General features: G+C 32.8%; 1 protein-coding gene across 1 annotated transcript in view; it reads right to left on the reverse strand.

Moving 5' to 3' along the window:
- The window catches only part of LOC145684766 (serine protease 55-like), a 75,371-nt gene extending 50,913 nt beyond the window's left edge, over positions 1–24,458 (reverse strand). Inside the window, exon 1 of the mRNA XM_081757137.1 lies at positions 24,333–24,458. Coding sequence (XP_081613263.1) covers positions 24,333–24,392 — 60 coding nt within the window. The 5' untranslated portion in view covers positions 24,393–24,458. The remainder of the gene's footprint in view (positions 1–24,332) is intronic.
- Between the last annotated feature and the right edge of the window lie 798 nt (positions 24,459–25,256).

A 25,256-nucleotide genomic window follows, 5' to 3' on the forward strand; every position in this document is an offset into this window, starting at 1 on the left:
ACTCGAGTTGCCTACTCAACAAGCAGACACCTTACCGACTTATCCACGGCAGAACGTGCAACTAATGGTTTCGAAGCATTATTTCTAATGTGTGTGTTACCTAACACGGCTACCAGATGTCAGTAGTGGTGCGATCACCGTCTTGAAGACCCATTTCGAGGTTACGAAATCATTCTTTTAACCCCCATTAATCCGATTTTTATATACCTCTCTCTCTTTCTCTCTCTCTCTCTCTCTCTCTCTCTCTCTCTCTCTCTCTATATATATATATATATATATATATATATATATATATATAGACAACAGTAAGTAAGAGTATAGATTAAGTTGGCTGATTTAAGACGTTTGATAACAGCGCGGGTAATGGCTGGTTTATATATGCCCGCAGTTGACATAGCGTGTGTAGGTAAGTGGTTACAGCGTCTGACTGTCGTTCTAAGGGTCCGGGGTTCGAGTCTCGGCTTGGATGGAGTTAACTTTTTTTTTCAAGGAATTAAAACACTATAAATGATGTTCGCGTTTGATGCTGAATGAGATTTATCCTATGAAGGGAGAAAAACCAGGACGGATACAGCGGGCAGGAGGAAAAACGGACACTGTTTATCCATAAGTGTTAAAATTTAATTTATTCCCATGTCTTTTGCTCTTTCCTTTCCCTCTTTCCTTCTTTTCTCATTTTGTTTAGCTTTCCATACTTTTTCGGTCTCTGCATGATGCGTATTATTCTTTTCGTTTCCTTTGCATTAATTCCTATCTCTTTGATCTTAAAGTGAATGGATTTTCTGCAGATTTATCTCGTGGTTGTTTCTCTAAGTGATGCTCTCAGATAGTAATACTTTTTCCTCCAAATGGAGGAATATCCTGGCATGTTATGTTTCCGGGCACGTATTTGCTGTCATGTTGGTTGTCCAACTATCAGACATCGAGTGAAACTATTCTGCTACTGGAAAAAGCTATCATTTCTTATGTATCCAACCTCCAGTTTCTACTGTCGCTGACTGTACATAGCCATAGTTTAAGGTCATCAGCATACACGTATGTTCACACACTTTATGATTTTCAGGTACGCAGAGAATCTCATGTTCTCCGTTTGTCAAGGAAAATTGAACTAAAGTCGATGTATGGACAAAAAAGTATGTATAGTATCTTTTTGCATTTTTATTTGTGACTGTACACGTAGGGAAACGAGAAGAAAAGTTTGACTGAAGTGGGGACACCGTAACTTAATGGTGGAGAATGGTGGTGTTATCTTTAGTGCACAATATCGTTGGCTTGGGTAGACTAGGGTAAAGGAGAAGATGATGAAGAGAAATGAATAAAATAGTGGAATGCAGAAAGTTTGAGGAAACGGGAGAGCCCAGAGAAAACCCACGCACAGGGCGTTTGTCCAGCACAAAGCTCATTTGGCGCTAGCTGGGATCGAAACAAGGACCCCATATACCAGAGGTGAACACCACCGCGGCTCCGGCTTGATTTGAAGTATCTAAATATCTGGTGACCAATGCAGATACCCACAAATTATTGATCGATTTTTTGCTGTAACGAAGGTTGATTAATATTGGAATGAAACAAGTTCAATACATACCAATAGAAAGAATGAGGTTGTAGTTTAAGTTTCTGGAGTTTTCAATGAAATTGGAAGCACACAATGTCCATCCTTCAAATATCCAATTGGTACTTTCATTCTTGCAAAATATTCTGCAACGTGTCTGGAGTGACATTGTGAAGATCAGATTTTATCCGTTTCCATAATTCCGACAGTATCTGTGGAATTAAGAGGACGTAAATGCTGCAGTTTTCGAAACACTAGCGTCTAGTGGAACTACCATCAAGTGGAAAGTCTGTGAGAAGGGAAAGTTATCGAAGAGACAGTCGAGAAAGTGTGTGAAATGTTTACTCGAAGCTATAGAACCAGTGCGTAGAGCCTGTCAATAATTGAATATAGCAGAGCCCACAATAAAGAACATTCTTGTAAAATGATTGCAGTTGTACCCGTAGAACTGCAATTGGTACAAAACCTAAAGCCTGATGTTCCAATCAAGCGCATGATAAAGGTATTCTGTGGTAACTTGTTAATTGTTTGAAGAAGATAAAGGTTTGTCAAAACGTAACATCCAGAATGATATTTGCTTTGATGATATACGCATCTTCCTCGCTTCTAAAAGGCAATGTATACGTCACTGTACTTCCACAGATACTGTCAGAATAACAAAGATGGATAAGAAACATCACTCACTACGTCACTCAAAACTGCTGCAGAAGTTTCGGCACGGCAAGAATGTATGTACAGACTGGACATTGTATCGTAACATGTTTAACGTATATGAATAGCTTTGAATTCTTGAGAAACTTATCAAAAATAAACTGGAAACTTTATTTCTTCAAATGGTCTATGTTTAGTTTCTCTTTTCAATATTGACGATTTTGAAACAACACGGTCTTGATCAATAACTTCTGCACATCAGTGGCTTTCTATAACAGTACATACAGTCGTTCTCATTAATTTTCGGCCAGTGCGTAACGCAGCGTTTAGTGACTTCAAAGTCACAAATAATCAAACAAAAACAAAAAAAAATTCTATGGTAAACAAGAACCGATACTATGTAAATAATAAACTGAACATTCCCATTGTGAAACAAAATCGTTAAACACAAAGGAAACTCTGTCTATATTTTTGTTGTCAGTTGGGACCTTACATTAATATTTGGTTTCTCTCAATCAATATTTAGTAGGATATACTTTTCGCCTAAGCATGGCCCTCAGACGCCTTTGCATGCTTCGTCTGGTACTTTCGTCAGTAAGTTTCCCCCACTCTTCTCACAATCGTCCTTGTAATTCTATCTTGGAGGTGATTGGTGTGTGTCGAATGTTCTTATCCAAAATTCTCCACAGATGTTCGATTGGTTTTAGGTCCGGTCACTGAGGAGGAGTTCGAAGTACCTTCTGACAGTTATACAGAAGCGTGATGCTGTGTGCTTGGGATCATTGTCTTGGTGAAACTTAAACGTATCTTTAATCTGATGCTGCCCTCGACGCAATACAGAGACGAGTAAACACCGTTGGTATTACCGAAACGAATATTAATGGGAGCTATTTTTGGTCCATTATTAGTTTCACATCTTGTTTCCAAGCATTGGTTAATAGTTTGTGTCACATTTTTCTGTCAGTATTCCATATGTATCCAAGTATATTTTGCCTTACAAATTATGTTTATTTGACCGTTTATTATCCAAATCCAATTTGTTTTTGCAACTTCTAATCAAAACCGAATATTAATACCAGCAACTGTACACCTCATTAACGTAGAATCGCACATATCTTTAAACATAATCCCAAATATTCTTCCACTACCATTCACTTTTATATATTATTCACCTATTTAGGCTAAAGAATACTATCATGGGATGATATACTAAAGATTTAATTTTATCTCTTTAATTGAATGATTCAACGCAACATATTATTATTTATTCTACATAACAAAACTTTAACAAAACAAAATTTTTAAAGGTATAGTTCAACTAATTTTGCACATGTTTCAATAATAATATTTTTTATCATTGACACTGCAGATATTAGAATGTTAAGAGAAGACCCTTTGACTGCTATCGACACATCCTGTTTGCAACACCTTTGCTTTTTTATCGATACTGATGTTTACTCTTCGTTTTAAAATTAACAAAGATATATATTGAGCATTACGTGAACAACAGCATTTGTGAACTAAGATGTATTTTCTTTGTAACGAGTCATCATTTTGGAGCTGCCTGTTACCGATGAAAAATAGACTCCTCCAAGGATTACTCATTTATATATGAGTTAAAGAAAAAATTATGTAGTGTTAAAGTATTTGACTATACTCGGATTGTCATTATATTTAGCCTTGAATAGTCATATGTTATATCTTTGTGTTTAAAAGTTGATCACTTTCTATGTTTTGTTTCCTTTAAAAAAGAAAGATTGAAAAAACGAAAGATTAGCTCGTTAGGTTTAGCACCGAGAGAGAGAAAAAAGAAATACAATTGCATACTAGGGGTCGTGGCTTGGTCGCGCGATTTTGTCTTCGAATCAGCGTATCACTCTGGGATAGCTGACTTGTCCTTTATCCGTTAGACGGTGTGGAACTTATTTGTTCTTTTAGCTCGTTTGCCTTGTTGTAGGAAGTGCTTCGGTGTTGTATGTCAAAGCGGATAGCATGGGGCAACTTGGAAGATACTGCCAGAGAAATGAAAGGTTTCATTATTATTATGTGTGCTTTGAAACAAGAAATTCGGCTACAATGTATATGCTAATGTGTGAATTTTGTGATACAGTTGTTAAAACAGCATTTTCTAAGGAAGAGATCGTAGCTGGGTAAATTGTATGCCCGCAGAAAATGGTGTATTGCTTGCTCAGTTCTATTTATATTAATTTATATTATGAATTTATAGTCTCAGAAGTTAGTGGATTAGTGTTTGCTTCAAGTTTTTATGGCAACCTTATGTCTGTAAAATAGATCTGTGTGGTGGACAAATGTGGATAAGTTTAATTTGTTGCTGGATAATCTTTCTTGATTTTTCGAGCGTAAACTTGTGTTTAAATTGAATTTAACTATTCCTTTTGGAAAGTTTGTTGCCTTAGATGCTATCAAAACTTGGATGAAAGAGGCCGTAATTCATTCCCTGGCACCCATTCCATCAAATTGTCAAGTGGTAATATTCTAGAAAGTTTAGTCTGGGAGAAGCTAGAGGTTACGATTTTGACTGCATTAAATGAAGGTAAAACATAGAACGTTGAAAAAGGTGAGTGTGAATTTCTTATTAAATAAAAGTAGCTGTGTCGCCTCTCATGTTTTTGTATTGTGTGGTTGTGACTGTGTTGTGTTATTTCTACTGAAATTATTTTTTTAATTTTGGCTAAAATAATTGAAAGGAATCTTTTAAATAAATTCGAGAATTTGCTATTTCTCTAATCTGGAGAGTATTTAGCTTTGATTTCAAACATTGATTAACTTTTAACGAAATAAATTCGTCTACCTTTCATACTTGTAATTTTTATGTATTTTCTTGTTGTTTTGTGTCTATGCGTTATTCTAACATAATAATGCATATGCAGAAAGATTTCTTTGGTTGAATAAATTTGTAATGAAAATCGCCCTTTTGTGTTTATTTTGCTATGAATATACATATATTTATCCTGATTTGTTTTGATTAACCCAAGGAACATTGGATCAAATTGTAAGCTTGCCCTTGCGCTGGGATGAGGGGGATGCTATCTGCATGTTCCTTCTGCCAGGCTTTTTTCTGAGTGAGTTCACATCCGCAGTTTTTTATTATTATTATTATTATTATTATTATTATTATTATTATTATTATTATTATTGTTGTTGTTGTTATTTTCATTATTATTATTTTTAAAAACTCTGGATTTGGGTTCGAGTTGGCGAGGCTAGACGGAGGTGGACGTTACAGTAGTTAGAGAAGAAGTTCGCTATCCTTTTATTATTTTTTCATATCTGCTTGCTGTCCTACATTCGCATTCCACTATTTCAAATATAAGAAATATCAAGGAAAGTATTAATTCATTTTTGAACATAATTTGTGGATTGAATTGAATGCATTTAATTTGTATTGAGTCAATATTAGGTGTATTTGGATTTGCTTTGTAAATAATAGAAAATATTTTTTTAAATCACGGCACCGTTGGTTTTTATGTAACTGTTTAAATATTATGAGATATTTAGTAGAGCTTTGTTCTCTTCGAGTTCCTTCGAGAAGTATTAGAAGTATTAGCGTAAGGTCGTATCAATTTCCAGTTAGTAGTAGGTCTGTAGTTTTGTTAAATATGTGTATTGCTAGAGTTATTTATTGGTATTTTGTTTTATATTTATGTATTGTTTATTTTTGTAAGATCGACAATAACCGATAATATATAAGCATAGATATACCTGAGTCAGAATATTTAACTGTAGATGCAACAGGGCATCAAGATTTTGGTAGGAATTCCAGCTTTGAAACTATAAACATGGAATTTACGCCACCAACTGAAGGCGGCATTAATATTAGATATATTCCTTCCCCTTTGTTAATCTCTCGAATCATTCCATGCAAAGTTCAATTGGCAAATATGATTTTAGTAGAATGTCTAATGCTCCTAGCATTAATAGTACTAGAAATGAGCATCGCCTGGTTACCTTCACTGAACCGCCATTAAGGTTGTCCTTCCCCAAATGTTGACCTTATAGGGGATAATCATTCGCGTAATACATATTTAAATCTTGGAAATTATTATAGGAGAGTCTCGAATATTATAAATTCGAATCCTGGAAGTAATAATGTCTTTGATAGAAATCCCAATTTTCGTTCGGAGCTTAGGAATCTTGAATTTATTAATCATGATAGAGGTTTTGAGAATCCAACTTTTCGTTTTGAATCTAATCGTTCCGATTTCAATTTAGAACATATTGTTATTTTAAAGTATACTCTATGAGATCTTTGGCCTACTTAGAAAATAGAATGATGGGTACTAAGAACTTTAACGGTGACTATAGCTTACAGGTTTTCGAGATGTTGATAAAAATAAAAGAAATCCTAATGGACAGTAGTTACTAGGAATGATTTTATGTCTTGATTCCAAAATGTGAGGGTATAATCTCATAATCAGTGACGTCAGCTTTAAATGAGAATGTTAATTGGGAAATACTTAGGTAGAACATGTTCATGAAATTTATTACACCTACTTTTATTCATTCTTTAATTGGTGAAAGAATTTATAGAAAACAAAAACTTTTAGAACTTATAAATAAGTATGTTAAATTCATAATAGTTTCTATGAATGTTCTGAATTTGAATTTAGCAGGAGAATTAGTTAGAATTATCTTGAATGCAATTTACCCAAATCAAAGGTTCAGTATGCTTACCTATTATGTACCAGTTAATAGATTAGAACTTTTAGAAATATCTGGTTTGTTTGTTATTAATATTCGCGAACAACTACAGTATAATCTATTAATGGGTATTAACAAGGGAAACCAAAAAATGTTATTGTCCAACAATAGTATGTGATCATATTCGGATGTTAGGAAAAATGATCAAAAATGTGCCTTTATGCATGATGTAAAATTGGATCAATAGAAGCGGGAGTCTAGGAATTCAATTATTCCAGGTTTTCGAATTAAAAATAAAAAGAAGATCGGAGGAAGCTGTAACCAGGACTATAATAGAGTTCCATCGGAGATGTATGGTGTAGTGGCAACTTGTGTTTCGGGAAAGATAAACTAAGATATTATGACTAATATTTGTATCGACGGTGGGTCGAGTTTCAACCTTGTTACCAGTAATTTAGTTAGACTTCGTGGTGCTGAACAATATACACGCAAAATAGTTGAACGAACAGTTGATGCTGTTTGGGTTTGTTCTTTTCAACCAATGAAGAAGTGACTGCGAATGTAAATTTGTCAGGGTTCTTTCAAACGGTGATCTTCGGAATGTTTGACCAGCTACCATGTAATTGTCTATTGGGTATGCCTTTTCTTCGAGCGACATCTGCTGTTTTGGACTACTAGAATATGAAACTGGGCGATGATAGAAAGAGACTGCTACTTAGTTTTCGTCGTGATGTTTTTGAGTGAATCTAAAAGAGATTGAGATCAAGGTTGGTGATCCGGATGGCCAACGGAAGTTTTCTAAAAATGAATATTGCTCTAAGAACTCATTAAATAATAATTCTTTGGGGTTTGCTTCAATTTTTATTAGAGCTGATACTCTTTCTTTCGAAAATAGTGAAAAGGGATCCAATGCGACTTAGAACTTCAGCGGTTGACATCACTAATACTAACTATTAATGCACCGAATACTTCGCAACTCTTAGAATTAAGGAATATGATCGAATGTTATTTTTCGAAGGATTATAATGAGACTGTCGTCGAAAATCATAAGGTTGGAGAAGAGTTAAAATAACCCGAAATTATTAATGGAGATCTTTGTGTTTGTGAAAATTCTGTAAATAGTTGTGAAGAAATGCAAGATAGAAAGACTTTCGTTGATATGGCCATGGTTTCAATGAATTGTGAATACGTTGGCAATACGGTTGATCATCCATTTCTTAAAAAATCATTACATGTTAATGACCATTCGAATTTTATTTTTACAGCCAATAATGATATTGAATTGAAGTCTTCTTTGCTTAGTGACTCATTCAAACAAACAGCTAAGAAGAAGAGGAATAAAAAGAACAAGAAAGTTTCAGAAGAAAGGCAAAAAGCGTGGATGTTAAAGAGACAGCATTGAGTAAGAGTCAAAATACTAGTGTTCATCAGCCTACGTTACCAGAAACTGACAAGAGTTTGAAGAATAGTTCTTCAGAGGCTTCAGATGTGGATGTTGAACTAGCCAAGAATTTCCATGCTCTTTTTAATCGAAACAGAATGTGTTTCGGAGAATATTCCACGGCGAAAAACAATGAAAGGTCGATCTAAACAGGTGAGAAACCAATCGTACATACAGGTTGAAAAAACAGAAATAAAGGATACTTAAAGTTAACGAGATCCAAATATACGGTAATTTCTTTCATTGATTCGATTAAGAATATTCTGACGTTATAACTGAAAGAGTAGGATGTATTAATGGTTTTGTAGGCAGCATTTAATTATCTGAGAGCAAGCCTTTTAAACAAAATCTGTTTCCTATTCCTAAAAATAAGGAAAAAAAATTGAAGAACAGGTTTAAGATTTCATACGTCAAGGAATGATAAAGAAGTTGATCATTCAAACTATGGAAGCAGCTGTTTCTTACTGAACAATAAAAAAATAACACCTTTAGAATTGTCGTTAATTATGTTGAGGCAAATAAATTGATAGTAAATGATCCTTTTTCATCTCTTAATATTGAGAAGTGTTTAGCAAGGTTAGCTGATAAGAAATTTCGCAGTAACTTTGACTTAGGGAAAGCTTATAATCAAATATTATTAGACAAAAACTCGCGAAATAATACGACAATTGTCACTCCGAAAGGTTTGTTTCAATACAAGAGAGTTTCAGTAGATATTAAGACAGGAAGTAACATTTTGTCTCGTGTTATGCATAAAATGCTTGGAAATTTGGAAAAGAATGGTGATAAATCGTATTTTGATGATGTCCTCATTTCATCCGAATCTATTGAAGAACATAAGAGAACGATACATAAAGTGTTAGAAAGATTCAAAGAATATAATATTACTATTTCTCCTGATAAATATTTTTTCATACTAAAATTGATTACTTAGGGTATGTGATATCAGAGAACCAAATGGAAATTGATCCGCCTAGGATATCTGTGATAAAGAATATACCTCCACCACAAAATCGGAGAGGCTTAATGAAGATTCTTGGTCTTTTTTAACTTTTATTCTAAATTTGCTCCGGAAATGCAAGAAATAATGGGACCTTTCAGCAAACATAATCAAATAATATGAAATTTGTCTGGACTTTGGATCACCAGTCTTAGATAAATTAAAGAATATTTTGGTGGAAAACGTAGTTCTTAAGAATCCTGATTTGAATAAACAGTTTGTTATTAATGTCGATGAGTCAGGGAAAAGTATTGCAGGCTGTCTGTCTCATAAAAATAGCAAAGTTGAGCTTCAACGTGTTTCGTTCTTTAATAAGGAACTTTCTGAGGCAGAGAAACATCGTAGTATACATGAAATAGAGTTTATCAGTCTTGTAAAAACTATTTGTAGATTCAGAAAATATCTGGTAAAATCATTTGATGTTCTTACGGACAACAAGGCGCTAACGTGGATTTTGAGTAACTAAAAGGCTGCTGACGTACGGGCCTTTGGTCGAAATTCAATTTTCTTGCAAAATTAAACATGCTAGATCGAGCGACAATTTGGTTGTTGATACTTTGACTAGGGTTCACGATCCGTTTGAATTTAGTGTTTAAGATTGTCCGACGGGTTAGTGGCTTTTGACAACAATTTAAGACGCTCATTTGCGGAGACTTCCTTTGATCAAGGAATCCATAGATGAATTACAAAAAGAAGATCCAGAGGTGAAATCTTTAATTGACAAATTGGAAAATGGTGATTCTCTTCCTGGGTACGTTCTAAACAAGAACATATTGATGAAAAGAAAAAATTCTCCGCATAATCCGTACAAGATTGTAATACCAAAAGCCTTAACACATTTTGTAATAGAGTACTATCATAATGATAGATTGATTGGTGGTCACTCTGGTATTTACAGAACTCTTAAAAATCAATGAAAAAAATTACTTCTTAAAATCTAAGGGAGGAACCAAAAGAATTTGTTCCTGACAAACGAGGAGAATCGCAAAAAATGGGTTTCTTAATTTCGGAGTATAGTAAGCGTATTGGATTGCACTGGATATTTGATATAATATGAATTCTTCCCAACTCTAAATGCTAGATGTACATTATTATTGGAATAGATAATGCAAGCGCTGGAGCGTTTTGTAGTGCTGGAGAAGTTAAGATCTTTATCCTGAGGATCTATTGCGGACAAGAGGACAGAGATTTTTAGTCGATTGGCATTTCCAGAAGTGATCTCGACTGACAATGCTTCAGTTTTTGTTTCTGAATACTTTAAAAGGTTTCTATTTGGCCTAAGTATAAAACATAAATTTTAGTAGTGATCATCCAGCAGGACTTCAAAATCCTCTATTAGATTATCCTTTGCTGATGAGCAGCATCTATGGGCAACACTAAACCAGATTTAGAGTTTACGCTTAATATTAGCGAGCATTTCGGACCAAAGATGTGTCCAATCGAGGTCTTTTTCGGACGTCCTACTTACACCCCATTGGGAAATGTATGGAACATCTCAGAGTCCGATATTGCTGGTAAATCTTCCCATGATCTCTGACTAGAGGCTGACAAATATGGAAAAAATAAAATATTAGGAAAAGTTCAGGATGCAAATAGGAAAAGAGAATACCTTTTTAATTGGCGACAAAGTTTCACACCGAACGCATATAAAGTCTTCATTGAGAGATCGAGTTACTGTCTCTAAGTGACAAATGGCATGGCTCATATGATGTTAGGAAATTCCTAACTCCAAATACGTTTTGTCTCTGATGAAAATGATAGTTAGGATTCTTACAAACGGAATCATGTTTCTGAATGAAAAGTCTATCGCGATCCTAGTGATTAGATTGGTTTACATTTTTTCTAGAAGGGAGGAGAAGGAATTAACAAATGTTTTGGTATCGATGTAGCAAGAATAAATTGTTCTTGAATTAGCAATTGGTATTCGTGTATAGGAATTATGGCCATAATTTCGAAAAAATTAGTTTGCAAAAATTACTAATTATTTTTAAAGTTTATTATTGGTATTGTAAACGAAACTATTGATTATTAATTAATTACATTCTAAACTTGCAATATTTGTACATATTGTTAAATTTTATTTTGTATATAGATTTATCGTTTATTAATTCTTTTTTCAGTTTTGTAGATTTTTCCATGACTATAATGTGAAAAAATTCTGCTTGTACCGAGACGTGGTTGTAACGAGTCATCATTTTGAAGCTGCCTGTTACCGATGAAAAATGAACTCGTGCAAGGATTACCCATTTATATATGATTTTAAAAAATATGAAGTGTTAAAGTATTTGACTATAATTATTCGGATTGTCATTATATTTAGCCTTGAATAGTCATATATCATATCCTTTTGTTTAAAAATTAATCACTTTCTGTTTTGTTTCCTTTAAAACATAAAGATTGAAAAAAACGAAAGATTTGCTCGTTAGGTTTAGCAACGAGAGAGAGAAAAAATAAATAGAATTGCGTACTAGGGGTCGTGGGTTGGTCGCGCGATTTTGTCTTCGAGTCAGCGTATCGCTCTGGGATACCTGACTTGTTCTTTATCCGTTAGACGGTGTGGAACTTCCTTGTTCTTTTAGCTCGTTGCTTTGTTGTAGTATGTGCTTCGCTGTTGTATGTCAAAGTGGACAGCATAGGGTAACTTGGAAGATACTGCCAGAGAAATGAAAGGTTTCATTATTATTATGTGTGCTTTGAAACAAGAAATTCGGCTACAATGTATATGCTAATGTGTGAATCTTGTGATACAGTTGTTAAAACAGCATTTTCTAAGGAAGAGATCGTAGCTGGGTAAATTGTATGCCCGCAGAAAATGGTGTCTTGCTTGCTCAGTTCTATTTATATTAATTTATATTATGAATTTATAGTCTCAGAAGTTAGTAGATTAGTGTTTGCTTCAAGTTTTTATGGCAACCTTATGTCTGTAAAATAGATCTGTGTGGTGGACAAATGTGGATAAGTTTAATTTGTTGCTGGATAATCTTTCTTGATTTTTCGAGCGTAAACTTGTGTTTGAATTGAATTTAACTATTCCTTTTGGAAAGTTTGTTGCCTTAGATGCTATCAAAACTTGGATGAAAGAGGCCGTAATTCATTCCCTGGCACCCATTCCATCAAATTGTCAAGTGGTAATATTCTAGAAAGTTTAGTCTGGGAGAAGCTAGAGGTTACGATTTTGACTGCATTAAATGAAGGTAAAACATAGAACGTTGAAAAAGGTGAGTGTGAATTTCTTATTAAATAAAAGTAGCTGTGTCGCCTCTCATGTTTTTGTATTGTGTGGTTGTGACTCGAAACTCTGCTTTGTTTAGGATAGAAATTTGGAATTTGTTTCCTAGTACTATTCTATTCTTAGTAATCTACACTTCCCTAATTTTTGATGAAAGAATTTAAAGGGAATTTTTTAAAGAGAAAAGTTAATTGGTTTATTGTATTAAATTGCTGATCCATTATTTCTTCCATTCTTATTTTTCAGCAATTTGTTGATGATCTATTTTGATTTTGACATATTTAATCTTGAATTCCTTTTGAAAGGCGATAGCGTTCCATTTTCTTTTTCTAGTGACTAGGATTTTGAAAGAAATTATTGTTACTTAGAGTGAATATTAACTAGATCATTCTTTCTATTGATTGTTGAGCTAAATTTGTTCAGATTAAAATTGGAATTTTCTAAAAGTTTGTTAGGTTTGTCTTCCTGAATTATTTCTACTGAAATTAATTTCCTAATTTCGGCTAAGATAAGACTATTAACTTTTATTCGACATTATTTGAATCGATTAATATTTAACGAAATAAGATAACTAAATTCATTCACCTTTCATATTTGTAATTTTTATATATTTGGTTGTTGTTATGTGTCTATGCGTTATTCTAACATAATAATGCATATACGCAAACATTTTTTGATTGAATAAATTTGTTATTGAGAAATTAATTTCTTGTGTTTATTTTGCCATAAATATACATATATTTTTCCTGATTTCTTTTCATAAACCCAAGGAATATTGGATCATATTGTAAGCTTGCCCTTGCGCCGGGATCCTATCCGCAAGTGCCATTTGCCAAGTTTTTTTGAATGAGTTCAGATCGGCAGTTGTTATTATTATGTTATTATTATTGTAGTTATTATAATTATTATTATTTTTTGAAAAGTCTCGATTTGGGTTCGAGTTGGAGAGGCTAGGCGGAGGTGGACGTTACATCTTTTAGAATCAAAGTGCATGTATAGACATCACAAAACTGTTGAAAATCCAGTTGTTAACGGTATAAAATCGTAGATAGTTTATTACTAAAATTTTTAGTTTATGTCATTTGCGGTTAAGATGCGTAATGAAATAATAATGAGAAAAGTATAGATCATTTGGCACTGATTAGCTGTTGAGAGCCACGGAACTTGGGCATTAACCTCGATCATGTGACACGATGTCATAGATCAATCACTTCAATAGTTTGGAAGGGGTACATACCACCAACACCTAAAATTTGCGGACTGTCTTATATCTTTAGTCAATTTCGTAAAAGTAAATTTTTTTGGAGGATCTGTAGGTGAAAAAGATGTATCTAAAAGCTTAAGGGTCGGGGGTCGTAGGTCGTTTCCTTTGATGATTAAAAAATTGCCGAAAATTCAAGATTTCAGGGTTTTTGACGGTATTTTTCTTCAATTATTGGCATTTATGATCCTATACAGGAGTACATCACCTTCGTTCATGGGCATTTAGGACAAGGGATATACACTTGCGGTTTATTTTGTTTTCTGCAATAGATGAGGTTGATTAATCTTGCTCTTCTTATACCATAAAAAGAGTGTTTATGATCTTATATTTATACTAGCGTGTTTTTTCTGTTCTATGAAGTACCTCATTCACTTAAATGGATGTTTAAGACTAAGTACGTACTCCTGTGTTTACTTTGAATGGGTGTGAGTACTCCCTTGCAATAGGTAAAAATTGTTATAAAATCTAGATTTTTAAAGATTTTTACGTTATTTGTCCTGTAAGATAGGTGTTCATGCTCTTCTCGTGAGATACATCACTTTCTTTGATGAATATGCAAGACAGGCACGCACAGTTTGGTTTCCTTGGATGGGCATGATGAACAGTCTCCAACCTTTATGCTCCACGATGGGTGTGCTTAAGGTCGTATGAGTATCAGGACTAAATACATACCCTTGTAGTTCCCTTGGATAAATGAGGGCAACCCACTCTACACTCCTTTACTTTAAGGTTGGGTATTTATGGTCTCATGAATGTGGACCTAAGTCTCTAGTTGAGAACAAGTTCAGTTTCAATCTTGATGCGGTAGTACTCTCTCTCTCACACACACACACACACACAAACATAAAAAAAGAAAGAAAGGCAAACCGCCCTGATTGGTCGTTAGCAGTAACTTGAATCAGATACGTGATAACTCTGCTCTCTCATGCATTAAAATGGGTGCTTACGATCCTATGCCATGACACTGTGTAGATTGCACCTTCTTTGAAGAGTATCTAGCACCAGTACATTCGCCTGTTGTTTCCTTGGATAGATGTTAGTGCATACCACCCCTACACTAATTTACATTTGAGACTGGGTGTATTTGGTGTCGTGGATGGGAATCTTACTCTTTTATTGACATTTAAGATCTAAGTACGTACTTGGGAAAGTTGTTGAAAATAATCCTTATTGCAAATTTATGGCAAAGATTGATTTGTTGATTATAAAAGTTATGGAGTTTTAAATATTGTTGGTTAGTTTTAATTTTTAACCATATTCCCTGAATGAGGAACAGTGGCTCGTTATTAACAATGATTTACAATTGAAACGAACTGAAAGGATTTCCATTAATAAAGGTAGACGAGTTTTAACTCAACGTCAAGTAAGAGCTTATCGTTCACATTTTTTAAAACGGCCTTTTTGGTTGACTTTTAATCTTTCAACAAACAAAACTTTTGAACCTAAATTCCTTTTATAAAAGATCACACGATTTATTTGTCGATTTTTCCAATCCACTTTTTTTTTTTGTATTTCAAATTGAAGATTTATTGTATTTTTCAAACAAAACTTGCGTCTGTTGTTTTAGTTTCTAAAGCAGTTGCGTTCTTTAAAACTATTCCTTTGTTACGCTTGTAACTTTTCAGCAAAAGAAAATTTTCAAATAAGGTTTCTGTAACTCTTTGTCTAAAGCTTTTAAAACGTTTTTGTATAAAAATTTTCAATCAAAATTTCCTTGTGAAAATTTCTAATTGATGTGTTTAATTTTATAGCAAATTTTTATTCAGAGCCTTTCTATTTCAAGTGCGCCCCCGGAAAATATGTGACACTTCGACCCCATCTCCGCCTCCCTTTTAGGAAGGAAACCTTCCTTTTCTTGGGAGAAAGAAGTGAATGACCTTGTGTGTGTTGCCAATTAGTCATTCAGTCGTTTGATCTTGGTGAGTGATGATCGTAGGCTACTTAGAATCACTAACGAGACAGTGCACAAGGAAGCCCGTAGAAGTAATTCAATGTGGCAACCCTCTCCATATCCACGGGAAAGTATACATCGACAACAGCGCCAGCAGGGCATACTAAAAACAGAAAGGCTCTAGAAATTTTAAATTTGAGTATTTTTACCTAAGAAAAGTGTATCTAATTTTTTCAATATGCAGAAAATGAAAAAAAAATCAGAGTTAATAATACTTTTAGTAAACAAAAGTTTTTAATTTGAAACTTACAGAGCAGAAAATTTTCATTTATATCTTTTGAACAAAAGTATTTAAAGTTAATAAAATTACTTGGCTTAAAATTTCTTCTTCAGTGCGATATTTTAGGGCATTACATTCAAAGAAATGAAACAATAATATTTACAAAATGATTGTGGTGATACATAATGTTTTAAAAGAGTTTTTATATAAATGTTTATAATATTCTTAGATGTATGTCTAAGCAAGTTATTGTTCTTGTTGTTATCGATATTCGACTATAAATTTATAGATGAAGCATGCTTAGACATACAAAGATGATTTTCTTGACAGCAGCTTTAACGTAATATTAAAAGTTTAATTCGTTGATGGAATAATATTCAAAATCATTTCATTCAAGATATAAGTCACATTCCAACTGGTCATCAAATTATTCACAAGATTCAAATCTTTAGTGAAAGAATGACGCACTGGTCGGTAGAAGTTATGTGTAGGCCGTTTCTTAACTAGAGTTCTACTTTTAGTGATGTACCGATTTCACTTTGCAACCATATTGTGTTTTGCAGTAGAAAATGATACACTGTCTTGTTGGAACTGTCTTTCAACTTTTGTGCATAGCTTGTTTGTTAACCATTGAGAAATGACATGTTATTTTTTTTGTCTAACTTCTGAAACATATTATTCTTCATCATCGTCTCCTGAAGACAAATATTCTAGAGATAGTGGCTTGACTAGCTCAGATGTTGACGTATTACGATTTAAAATATACGTAAGTCCTCATGGTTTACCAGTTAATTTTTGAAGTATGTTTGATGTTACGAGATGATTACAAAACAACTCCCGTCTTGAGAATTTGTATATTTTCTCATTTGAATCCCATCATAATTTAAATTTACTAAGTTGAATTTTTGCAGTTTACGGTCATTGATGTACACAGTCCCTCTAGTATCCCATGCTATTGCATCATCTTGCATTAATTGTTGAAATATTAGTTTCTCAAGATACACTTGTAGTATTTCTCCTAATATTTCTTATTTAGTATCCTTCGTAACATCTTGATATTGCATCTTCTTGTTTACGTATAATATAAAGGTATGTCTATAATATTCTATTGTACTGGTTCTACTTTTCTTAACCACCTTAATATGCTGTGTTCAATGTAGACTGTGTTTCTTGATCTACGTTGAAATCACGTGTTTCTGTAACGTCAATTAACGCATGTATTCATTGAAGCACTTTCGGAGGCACTAAAGCAATTTTCCTTCTATAGTACATGGTGCTTATTGTTTAAAAGTAGACTGCATAACAACAGATAGAAGTCATGCCGGTAGTAATCCTCCTTGAACGAGAAAATGCTTCTTGTTTTTGTCTAACATTATTTTCTACCCATGTTATAATGGAATGTGTTCTTGTTACTCTTAAACTTTGTTTGTGAATATTTGTTAAAAAGCATTGCATTTTAAGAGAGTATAACAACATTCACAAATACTTTGTATTACTCAGGCGTCTGCATTGGTAATTATAGCTTTTGGTAAGTGTAGTTTAGCCTTATGCGGAGACGTAGAAGTTCAGCATGTTTCACTGTAGAACACATGGAAATTGACCGAATCATAATTGAAACATGTGTCTGTATATAGATGTAATGATTTAAGTTGTGAGGAAACATATTTGTATGAACTCGTGTATTTTGCTTGAGATCAATCAACAAGTATTCACACGTATTTTTCGTACCCTCGTTGTAATTTTCCTGCAAAAATAATGGAAGTTCAGCGTGAATTAGTAACTCGTATGTTTGATTTTTGATTTGTTACGTGGAATTTTAAATAACACCAAAAACGAACAATTTAAGCTCAGATCATGTGTGTACTTTGATGAAACACACTTAGTTTAATGAAAATCAAACTGGTGTTTCGATGAAATGATATTTTGGTTAACAAGTTAACGATATCATGAGTCCCTTTACTCATATAATCATTATTAATAATTATATGTGTCAAATTTCACATTCAAAATTCTTTCATTTGTGGTAGCCTTTCGTGAAATTGCACTGTAACGGACAGGGTTGTATATATGTTGTGCTATTCTGTATAATACCAATATATGTTACGAAAATTTTCCGCTGACCAAACTAGATAGATTGGAAAGCCCTCTCTTTATAAAATATATTTTGCTATAAATACTAGATTCAGAGAGAATACATGAAAGTAGATGTTTCCACTATCTATTCATGGTGAATACTAACTTCTTATTTCATGTTACGTGTATATAAAAATAATTCAGGTTAATCGTTAAACTTATCTTCTTTAGTGAAGAAATTAAACTGTTTATTTTGTTCTGAGAAAGTGAAATAGTTAAGCGTTAAGCTTATACCGTTTCAAAAACAAAATTAATTACTTTAAATTTTTCCTTTAAGATTCCCCCCTCCCAAAAATTAGTCTTAAAACATTTGCTTGATTTTCCTTCATTTTTTAAAACAAACTTTACTTAAACAAGTTTTTGGACAAAATATTTTATTTTGAATTTTTTGTTAAACAATCTAGCTGAAAAATGTTCTCTGATAAAATTTTAATTTAAAAATATTTTCGTTTGAAAACACTTTTAGTTTGGATTTTATTTGTTTGCAAGAAACAGTTTATTTTCAAAAATTGTTTAGTAAAAATTTTACTCTGAAAACTTTAACTACTTAAAGGTTTTAGTTTATTTTTTCTAATTTTTTATTAATCTAATATTACTTTGGAAATATACTTTTACTTATTTAACGTTCTATATGATTTTAGCTACCTATTAAATATGCAATATGATATTCTTTTAATATGATGTAATGTTTATAGGATGGATCACTTATCTTGACACTTTTGTAACTTATAAACTAAAAGATACAAAACGCTGAAATTTCGCACTATGCAAATATCGACAGAGAACACTATGTGACATAACTGCAATTTCACCAGACTAACAGTTTTGCCAACAACGCACAAAGTTATTTTTCCAAATGGCACACGTCAGAATATTAATTATCACAAAGTTACATGCAAAATGAAAACTTAAAATTTTACACGTATTATGCAGGCTGCAAACAAGAACGCTATAGTGCCACGAACATCGATAAACAATCAAGTTATAGAGGGTCTTACAACAGCAATAACGGAAGTGACACGGACAAGGTAATGTACTTCTAAAGTAACTTAGTATCGAATAACCATGGTGATCACATGACATATTTCAAACAAGTAGTAATAAACCATCGCTGCATTAAGTGCATATATAACTTAAAGTAACCAGTAGCAATTGTTAATTTCTTCGTGTACTTTTAATTTTTATAGCACAAAATTATACTAGGAAGAGAAGAAGAAATGCCAAGTCTAAAATTTTCTCCGTTCACTCGATCTATAAAAATGTTAGATGTTGAAACTTTATTATTGTTATTGTTTACAACGAACACTAGGCTGAAAATAACATGGGAGACAAGAGCTTGAGACCTTTCCCTTACCATTCACCAGGTTTCTATTGTCGGGCGTAGAATCTTGATTATTTAAAAAAAATCTCACTGAATGCTGGGTTGAAAGTACGATGGGATTTTACGAGACCTCTAAGATGAGACGTTTTGCTTTCTATAGATCTCAAAACATTCAGTTGTAGGTAATTAAAAAATTAATACAAATAATCTTCTCAGACTATAGACTATGGTTTTCTGACGGAATATTCTTAAACTCAACACCTAAGTGGGTGGAAGAAAAGATTAAACGTTTTATGTTGTAGGAAGTTGAACTTTTCTACACGTATTCTATATTTTATCTAAACTGCATGTAGAAGCGAGTTTCAAGTAATTCCACTACGAGTGGTATCTAGGTTAATTAAAATGTTTCCCATTATTATTACGAAATTTCTTTTTCACCTATTTAAAAAAAGGATGAGGTTTATTATAATTAAACCCAATTTGACTATGTAGTTCTTAACACACAAAAACACACACACACAAACACGCAACTACACACACACGCACATACACACACGCATGCACACAAGAAATTAAAAATAAGACTGTCTTCAAAAGCTTTCAATTCGAAAAACTGTTTAGATAAGTGCTTCATCTAATTGCATAGATAACTTTCAGTCGATAAGATCATAATGTAGTTTACATAAACTTAAAATATCAAACCGTTCTGGAGATAGGGAAATACTGATAAAGTTTAGAGCACTAGTTAGACTTATGTACTGGTATTTCAGGCAACTTGTTGTGATCAAACTTTCGAGAAAGTGTTGCTGCAATGTTATAGAAGCAAAGTAAATAAAAAATTGCTTTAAAAAGTTCCCACAAATATGCCATTTTAAGCAATATATCAAGTTTAACCATATGTCGTATCTCCTAAATTGTTTGAAATATCAAATTGCTGTAAACGGCATTATGATCTTTATATCTGTTGAAAACAATCTATATAGTTGAATTTCGTGCTTATCTAAAATGCTTTTTCGAAATAAAGTATTTTTAAAAAGTCAAATGTTCTAACTTCTGCAAAAGTATTTTTAAAAAGTCAAATGTTCAAACTCTTGTAACTTTGTGTCTGCTTTTAGAAAATACGTCATGTCATGACCGTAGCATTTGACACTAAAGTACTTTGTACGTGTATTAGCTCGTCTGTGCGAGTTGCGTTATTACTGAAATAGAGGCCTCCAAAATTTGGTCGTTTTACGAAGTTTGTGTTACTGCAGCGTCCTTAGTTTGCAACACTGCAAAGTAAAGGTGGTATTGCAAGTTCATGTTTTACATGTAAATTTGGTATATATATTAGTCTGACGTAGTGCCATTGGAAAATAAATATAACCTTATGTAGAGTTGGCAACATTGTTAAACTAATTGTATTGTAGAGTATGTCAAATAATATCTCTCTGTTGATATTTGCAGGGTATCAAATATCAGCAATTTGCATCTATTAGTATAAAAATTACAATGGTGTATCGAGGTAAATGATCCAGCCTGCATATATATAATTCTAAGAGTATACCTTTCCCGTAGTTACAGATAAATTTTTATCAGAATGTAATGATTAGAGACCTTATTTCCATGCACAAACAAACCCCGAGATGTGCATGCAAATATACACGAAAAATATAAATAATATGCACTAAATATGCATTAAAAATTAACATATTAATGAAATATACGCTAAGAAAATATAATTTTAATTTTTTACAAAAAATCTTTTCTTAATGATCTCTGTTGCAATGAACTACGAACACCTTACTTACGTTTCCTTCTGTAAATTCTCTGCGTTTATCAGTGAGAAATGTTTTGTAGATCGAGAAGTTCCTTTCTACATCTGCAGAAGTCAATGGTGCATGTGAAAAATACCAAATGTCTTTCTGTGTCAAGTTCTCTTTCAATTCCATGTTTTCATCATTAAGTACATTTGCAATGTCACAGATTCTTTTGTACCTGGGATTTTTGCGTAATACTTGACAAAGTTTATCGGACACTATTTCAGCAACACCGGTAGTTTCACTTTACAAAGTCTGCGATAGCTCGCCCAGCAAAACGAGTAAATGCTGCAAAGCACTGTTACGGAATTCCAATTGTCTGGTAATTTCAGGTATTCTCGAGAAGATTTTGTGTATGTACTTAATTTTGCCACTTGTAGAGAAGCATTTTTGTGACAAATAAATAGCGACTGCATCACCAAGATTTAGTGAGTCTACAACTGTCTTCACTTGATTTAAGTTATCTGCATAATACGACACAGCTTCTAGCCACTAGTCTCATCGGCTAAAACAGGCTTCGAAGGTACCGTAACATTTTTCGCAACTTCGCGAAAGATATGTACGCGCAATGGAGCTTTCACAAATACTTCTTTACATTTCATACAAGTGCGTCTACTTCCGGATATTGGCATCTGATTTTTTCTGCTGCACGATGAAAACTGTGTTCAAGACAAGTCAACTGTTACTGAATGCAACAAACTGCGCTTTTTAAAAAAAATTCTACATCTGTGTTCCCAAAGTGATTCAGTTCATGTTACCTACTTTCTTCTGATATACTCTGAAATATGCTAGAATGCAGCAATAAAATTCAGAAATATGCAGTATCCTGCAAAGTTTACGAAATATGCATGCACATCGAAATTCACTCAAAATATGCATTTATATGCGCTATCATATGTGTTTCAAACGAATCCTTACAGGTTGGCCAGAAAGAAAAAAATATTTTCCATACGTTTCTGCATGCTACTATAAACATGCATTTTGCATATAAATCCGGGCTGTAGTAATAATACTCTCCGGCGCTGAAATGTGAAGTACTTCAACGGTGCAATGTGAATGTTGTAACTAACCTACTTCAATATGTGTAGGAAATATTTACATGTAAGTTCAACAGAAGGTAAAATCTGGTAGGGGATCAGCCAGAAACTATACTACGATAGGTATATTATGAATTTACTATAAACTTTTAAACATGTATATATAATAACTTGAATTATTTTTGTCAATCAAAAAACTGCTGGGTCTAGGCCTCCGGGCCAGGCTAGATCCGCCACTGCAAAAATGCACCGATTTTAATGATCTGCGCTTGTTTGAAAGAACATCCTTTCTCACAATGTCAGTGCTTTCATGTAAACTTTATGAGGATTTAATGTTAGGCGTCGGAGTTACATCATGAAGTTTCTCAATAGCTTATAGTGTTAAATATCATAATTGTCTGTATGATCACACATAATTACGACTTAGGAGCGCCAATTTTGTTGATTCATCTTTTATTTAATTAAGAATACTTTTGTGGTGGATTCTTTTATCTTGTTAGGTGCTAATTACAATCTTGGCAGCCAGATCATGAAGTTCCTCAACGGTTGACAGTGTTAGCACCGTTATTAACCGAGTTTAATGTGAGAATGTTCACCCAAATCTTCAACATAGGTGTGTCGGTTAAATTATTACTTCTAATTTTAAAGAGTATACCTTCTCACTGCTTTTATATAAATTTTATCAGGATTGATTATTGTGTTCAGAGCTACAGCATAAAGTTCCTCAACGTTGATAGTGATAATACCGTGTTTTATGTTTACTTATAATTCCGTAACATTTAGATCAATTTTCACACAGGTTTCCTATTCCGACCAATTTCATATGAAATTACTTTCTACTTCTAGTTTAGGTATCTAACTACATTACTGGGGTAACATAAAAATGAAAAAAATAAGGAAACTTAAAGAAAAATAATCGATTTCAGAAACACACTAAAAATAGAAAATAAAATTAAAAAAAAATAACCGACTTCCAACAACCCCGCTAAAACCAGAAAATAATAAAAAATGTTAGGAAACAGAAACTAATAATATAAAGCACCAAAAAACATAAAATAATTCATTGTTATTATCTGTGAAACTTTTTTGGAGTGTGTATACCAGGCCAAAGAAATTAATGCTTCATTATTATTATTATTATTATTATTATTATTATTATTATTATTATTATTATTATTATTAAAATTAAAATTATTATTATTATTAAAACTAACTTATGTTAAGCATTAATTTGTTGGCTTGGCACAAACCCCAAATAAGTTTATATAAAATAGTAATACGATTATTGTACGATTTTAAGGGCTTTATTATGATTATTTTCTGCTATTTAGCGCTATTTCTTTGAGTCGGTTAATATTGTACTTTTCAAACTAAGTTTTTATGCTACGTTGAGCATACTACTACGAAGTTTGTTGATTACCTATTTTAATATGTAAAATGTGACTACTCTATTTGATGCAAGAAGTCGATTTTACCAAGATTTAAGACTGTGGAGATACAATTTAAGCAAGGGAGACTTTTGAAAAATTCATTTTGTAGGATATGAATTTTGAAAAATGAGATGAAATGAAATATTTAAGTTTTACGTCCCACAGTTATACCGTTTAGGCTAAAGGAGACGAGATATATGAATTTTGAGTAGCAACTTCCACGAAACTGGGAAAAAACCTTCCGGTTTTTGGTAGGAGATAATGATTTAACTTGTTGTCATATTGAACAAAAAGCATTTATGAGCGTCTGTGAAAGTTTCAGAGTGATGACCAAATATTTGTATAACAATTTGTATTAGTTAGGGTGAAACTACCGCTTCAAATTGCGGAAAAGTTATTTTATTCCGTCTTGTTGCTAAGAAAATTATTTACTAGAGATTTTGTGTATGTTTGTGTAACTTTAGTAGAATCGAACTTGAATCAACACATATTTGAAATCACAAAATGTTTTTATAATTCTTTCCGTGCGTAGAACGATCATTATAATTAGTGCTGTCAAAATTTTTCATAGCTAAGGTACTAACCGAATTTTTTAATGTGACACATGTTGTTAATACAATTTTAAGTTCATTTTATACTTACCTCGTACACTAGTAATGAAATACTTCCAACAAACCAAGGAACAAAATAATTGGTGGACATATCTGAGCTTTAATGTTCTGTTAAATTTTTTCTAAATTCATTCTGGTAGTAATGTTGTATCTATTTACAGTTTCTAAATACCATACAAGTTTTGAATTGCGTGCTAAAGTTGAAATATTACATAAATTTGTTTAAATTTCAGTGGAAACTGAATCGCACTTGGAAACCACGAAATTCCTGAGTAGAATATATTATGTAGGAAATAAACCAAGGTTGTCATTCGTTTGGAAACTACAATACGTTATAAAAAGAGGTAATGAAACCTATTTTATTTACTCTTTGCACTATTGCAATTTCACTCTTTAATTTATTGTAAACTTTTTCCGTTCTTATTAAAGTAATTTCCTTCTTGATAATTTTATTTGTTTCGTTTTATTCACAAATATTAGGAAAGAAAAGAAATGAACAAATCTTGTGTTTCAAATACCTTTCGATTTACTATATTCGTTGGATACTTCAATGTAAAGGTAGTTCATGACCATTTCTAAAGAGAACAACTTCAAAATTTGTTATTACACATTTCGAGATTAGTTTTTTCGATTTTATTTCGGAATTCGTTATTTTTAAAAATGATTATTTGCATTAAATTTGCGAAGTTGCCGCAACGAGTACTTTAATGATATGCCCATATACAAATCTAAATTAAAAGAAAATGTGATAAAAATATCTCCATTGTGAGGAATACAGCATTTGACAATTAACAGGGTGAAAGTTAAACAGTACAAGAATAGGAGTGTCATAATTTCGAGGAAGGAATTTGCGAATGGTAGATATGGACCGTAGGAAGTAGGTATACAGGGTGATTCAAACCAACACCGACAACGTTTGGGAGGTGAGTCCTGACACCAAGATAAGACAAAAAGT

The sequence above is a fragment of the Thermobia domestica genome, chromosome 5, assembly GCF_964235325.1.
Source record: "Thermobia domestica chromosome 5, izTheDome1.hap1.1, whole genome shotgun sequence".
In the NCBI taxonomy this organism is placed as follows: Eukaryota; Metazoa; Arthropoda; class Insecta; order Zygentoma; family Lepismatidae; genus Thermobia; species Thermobia domestica.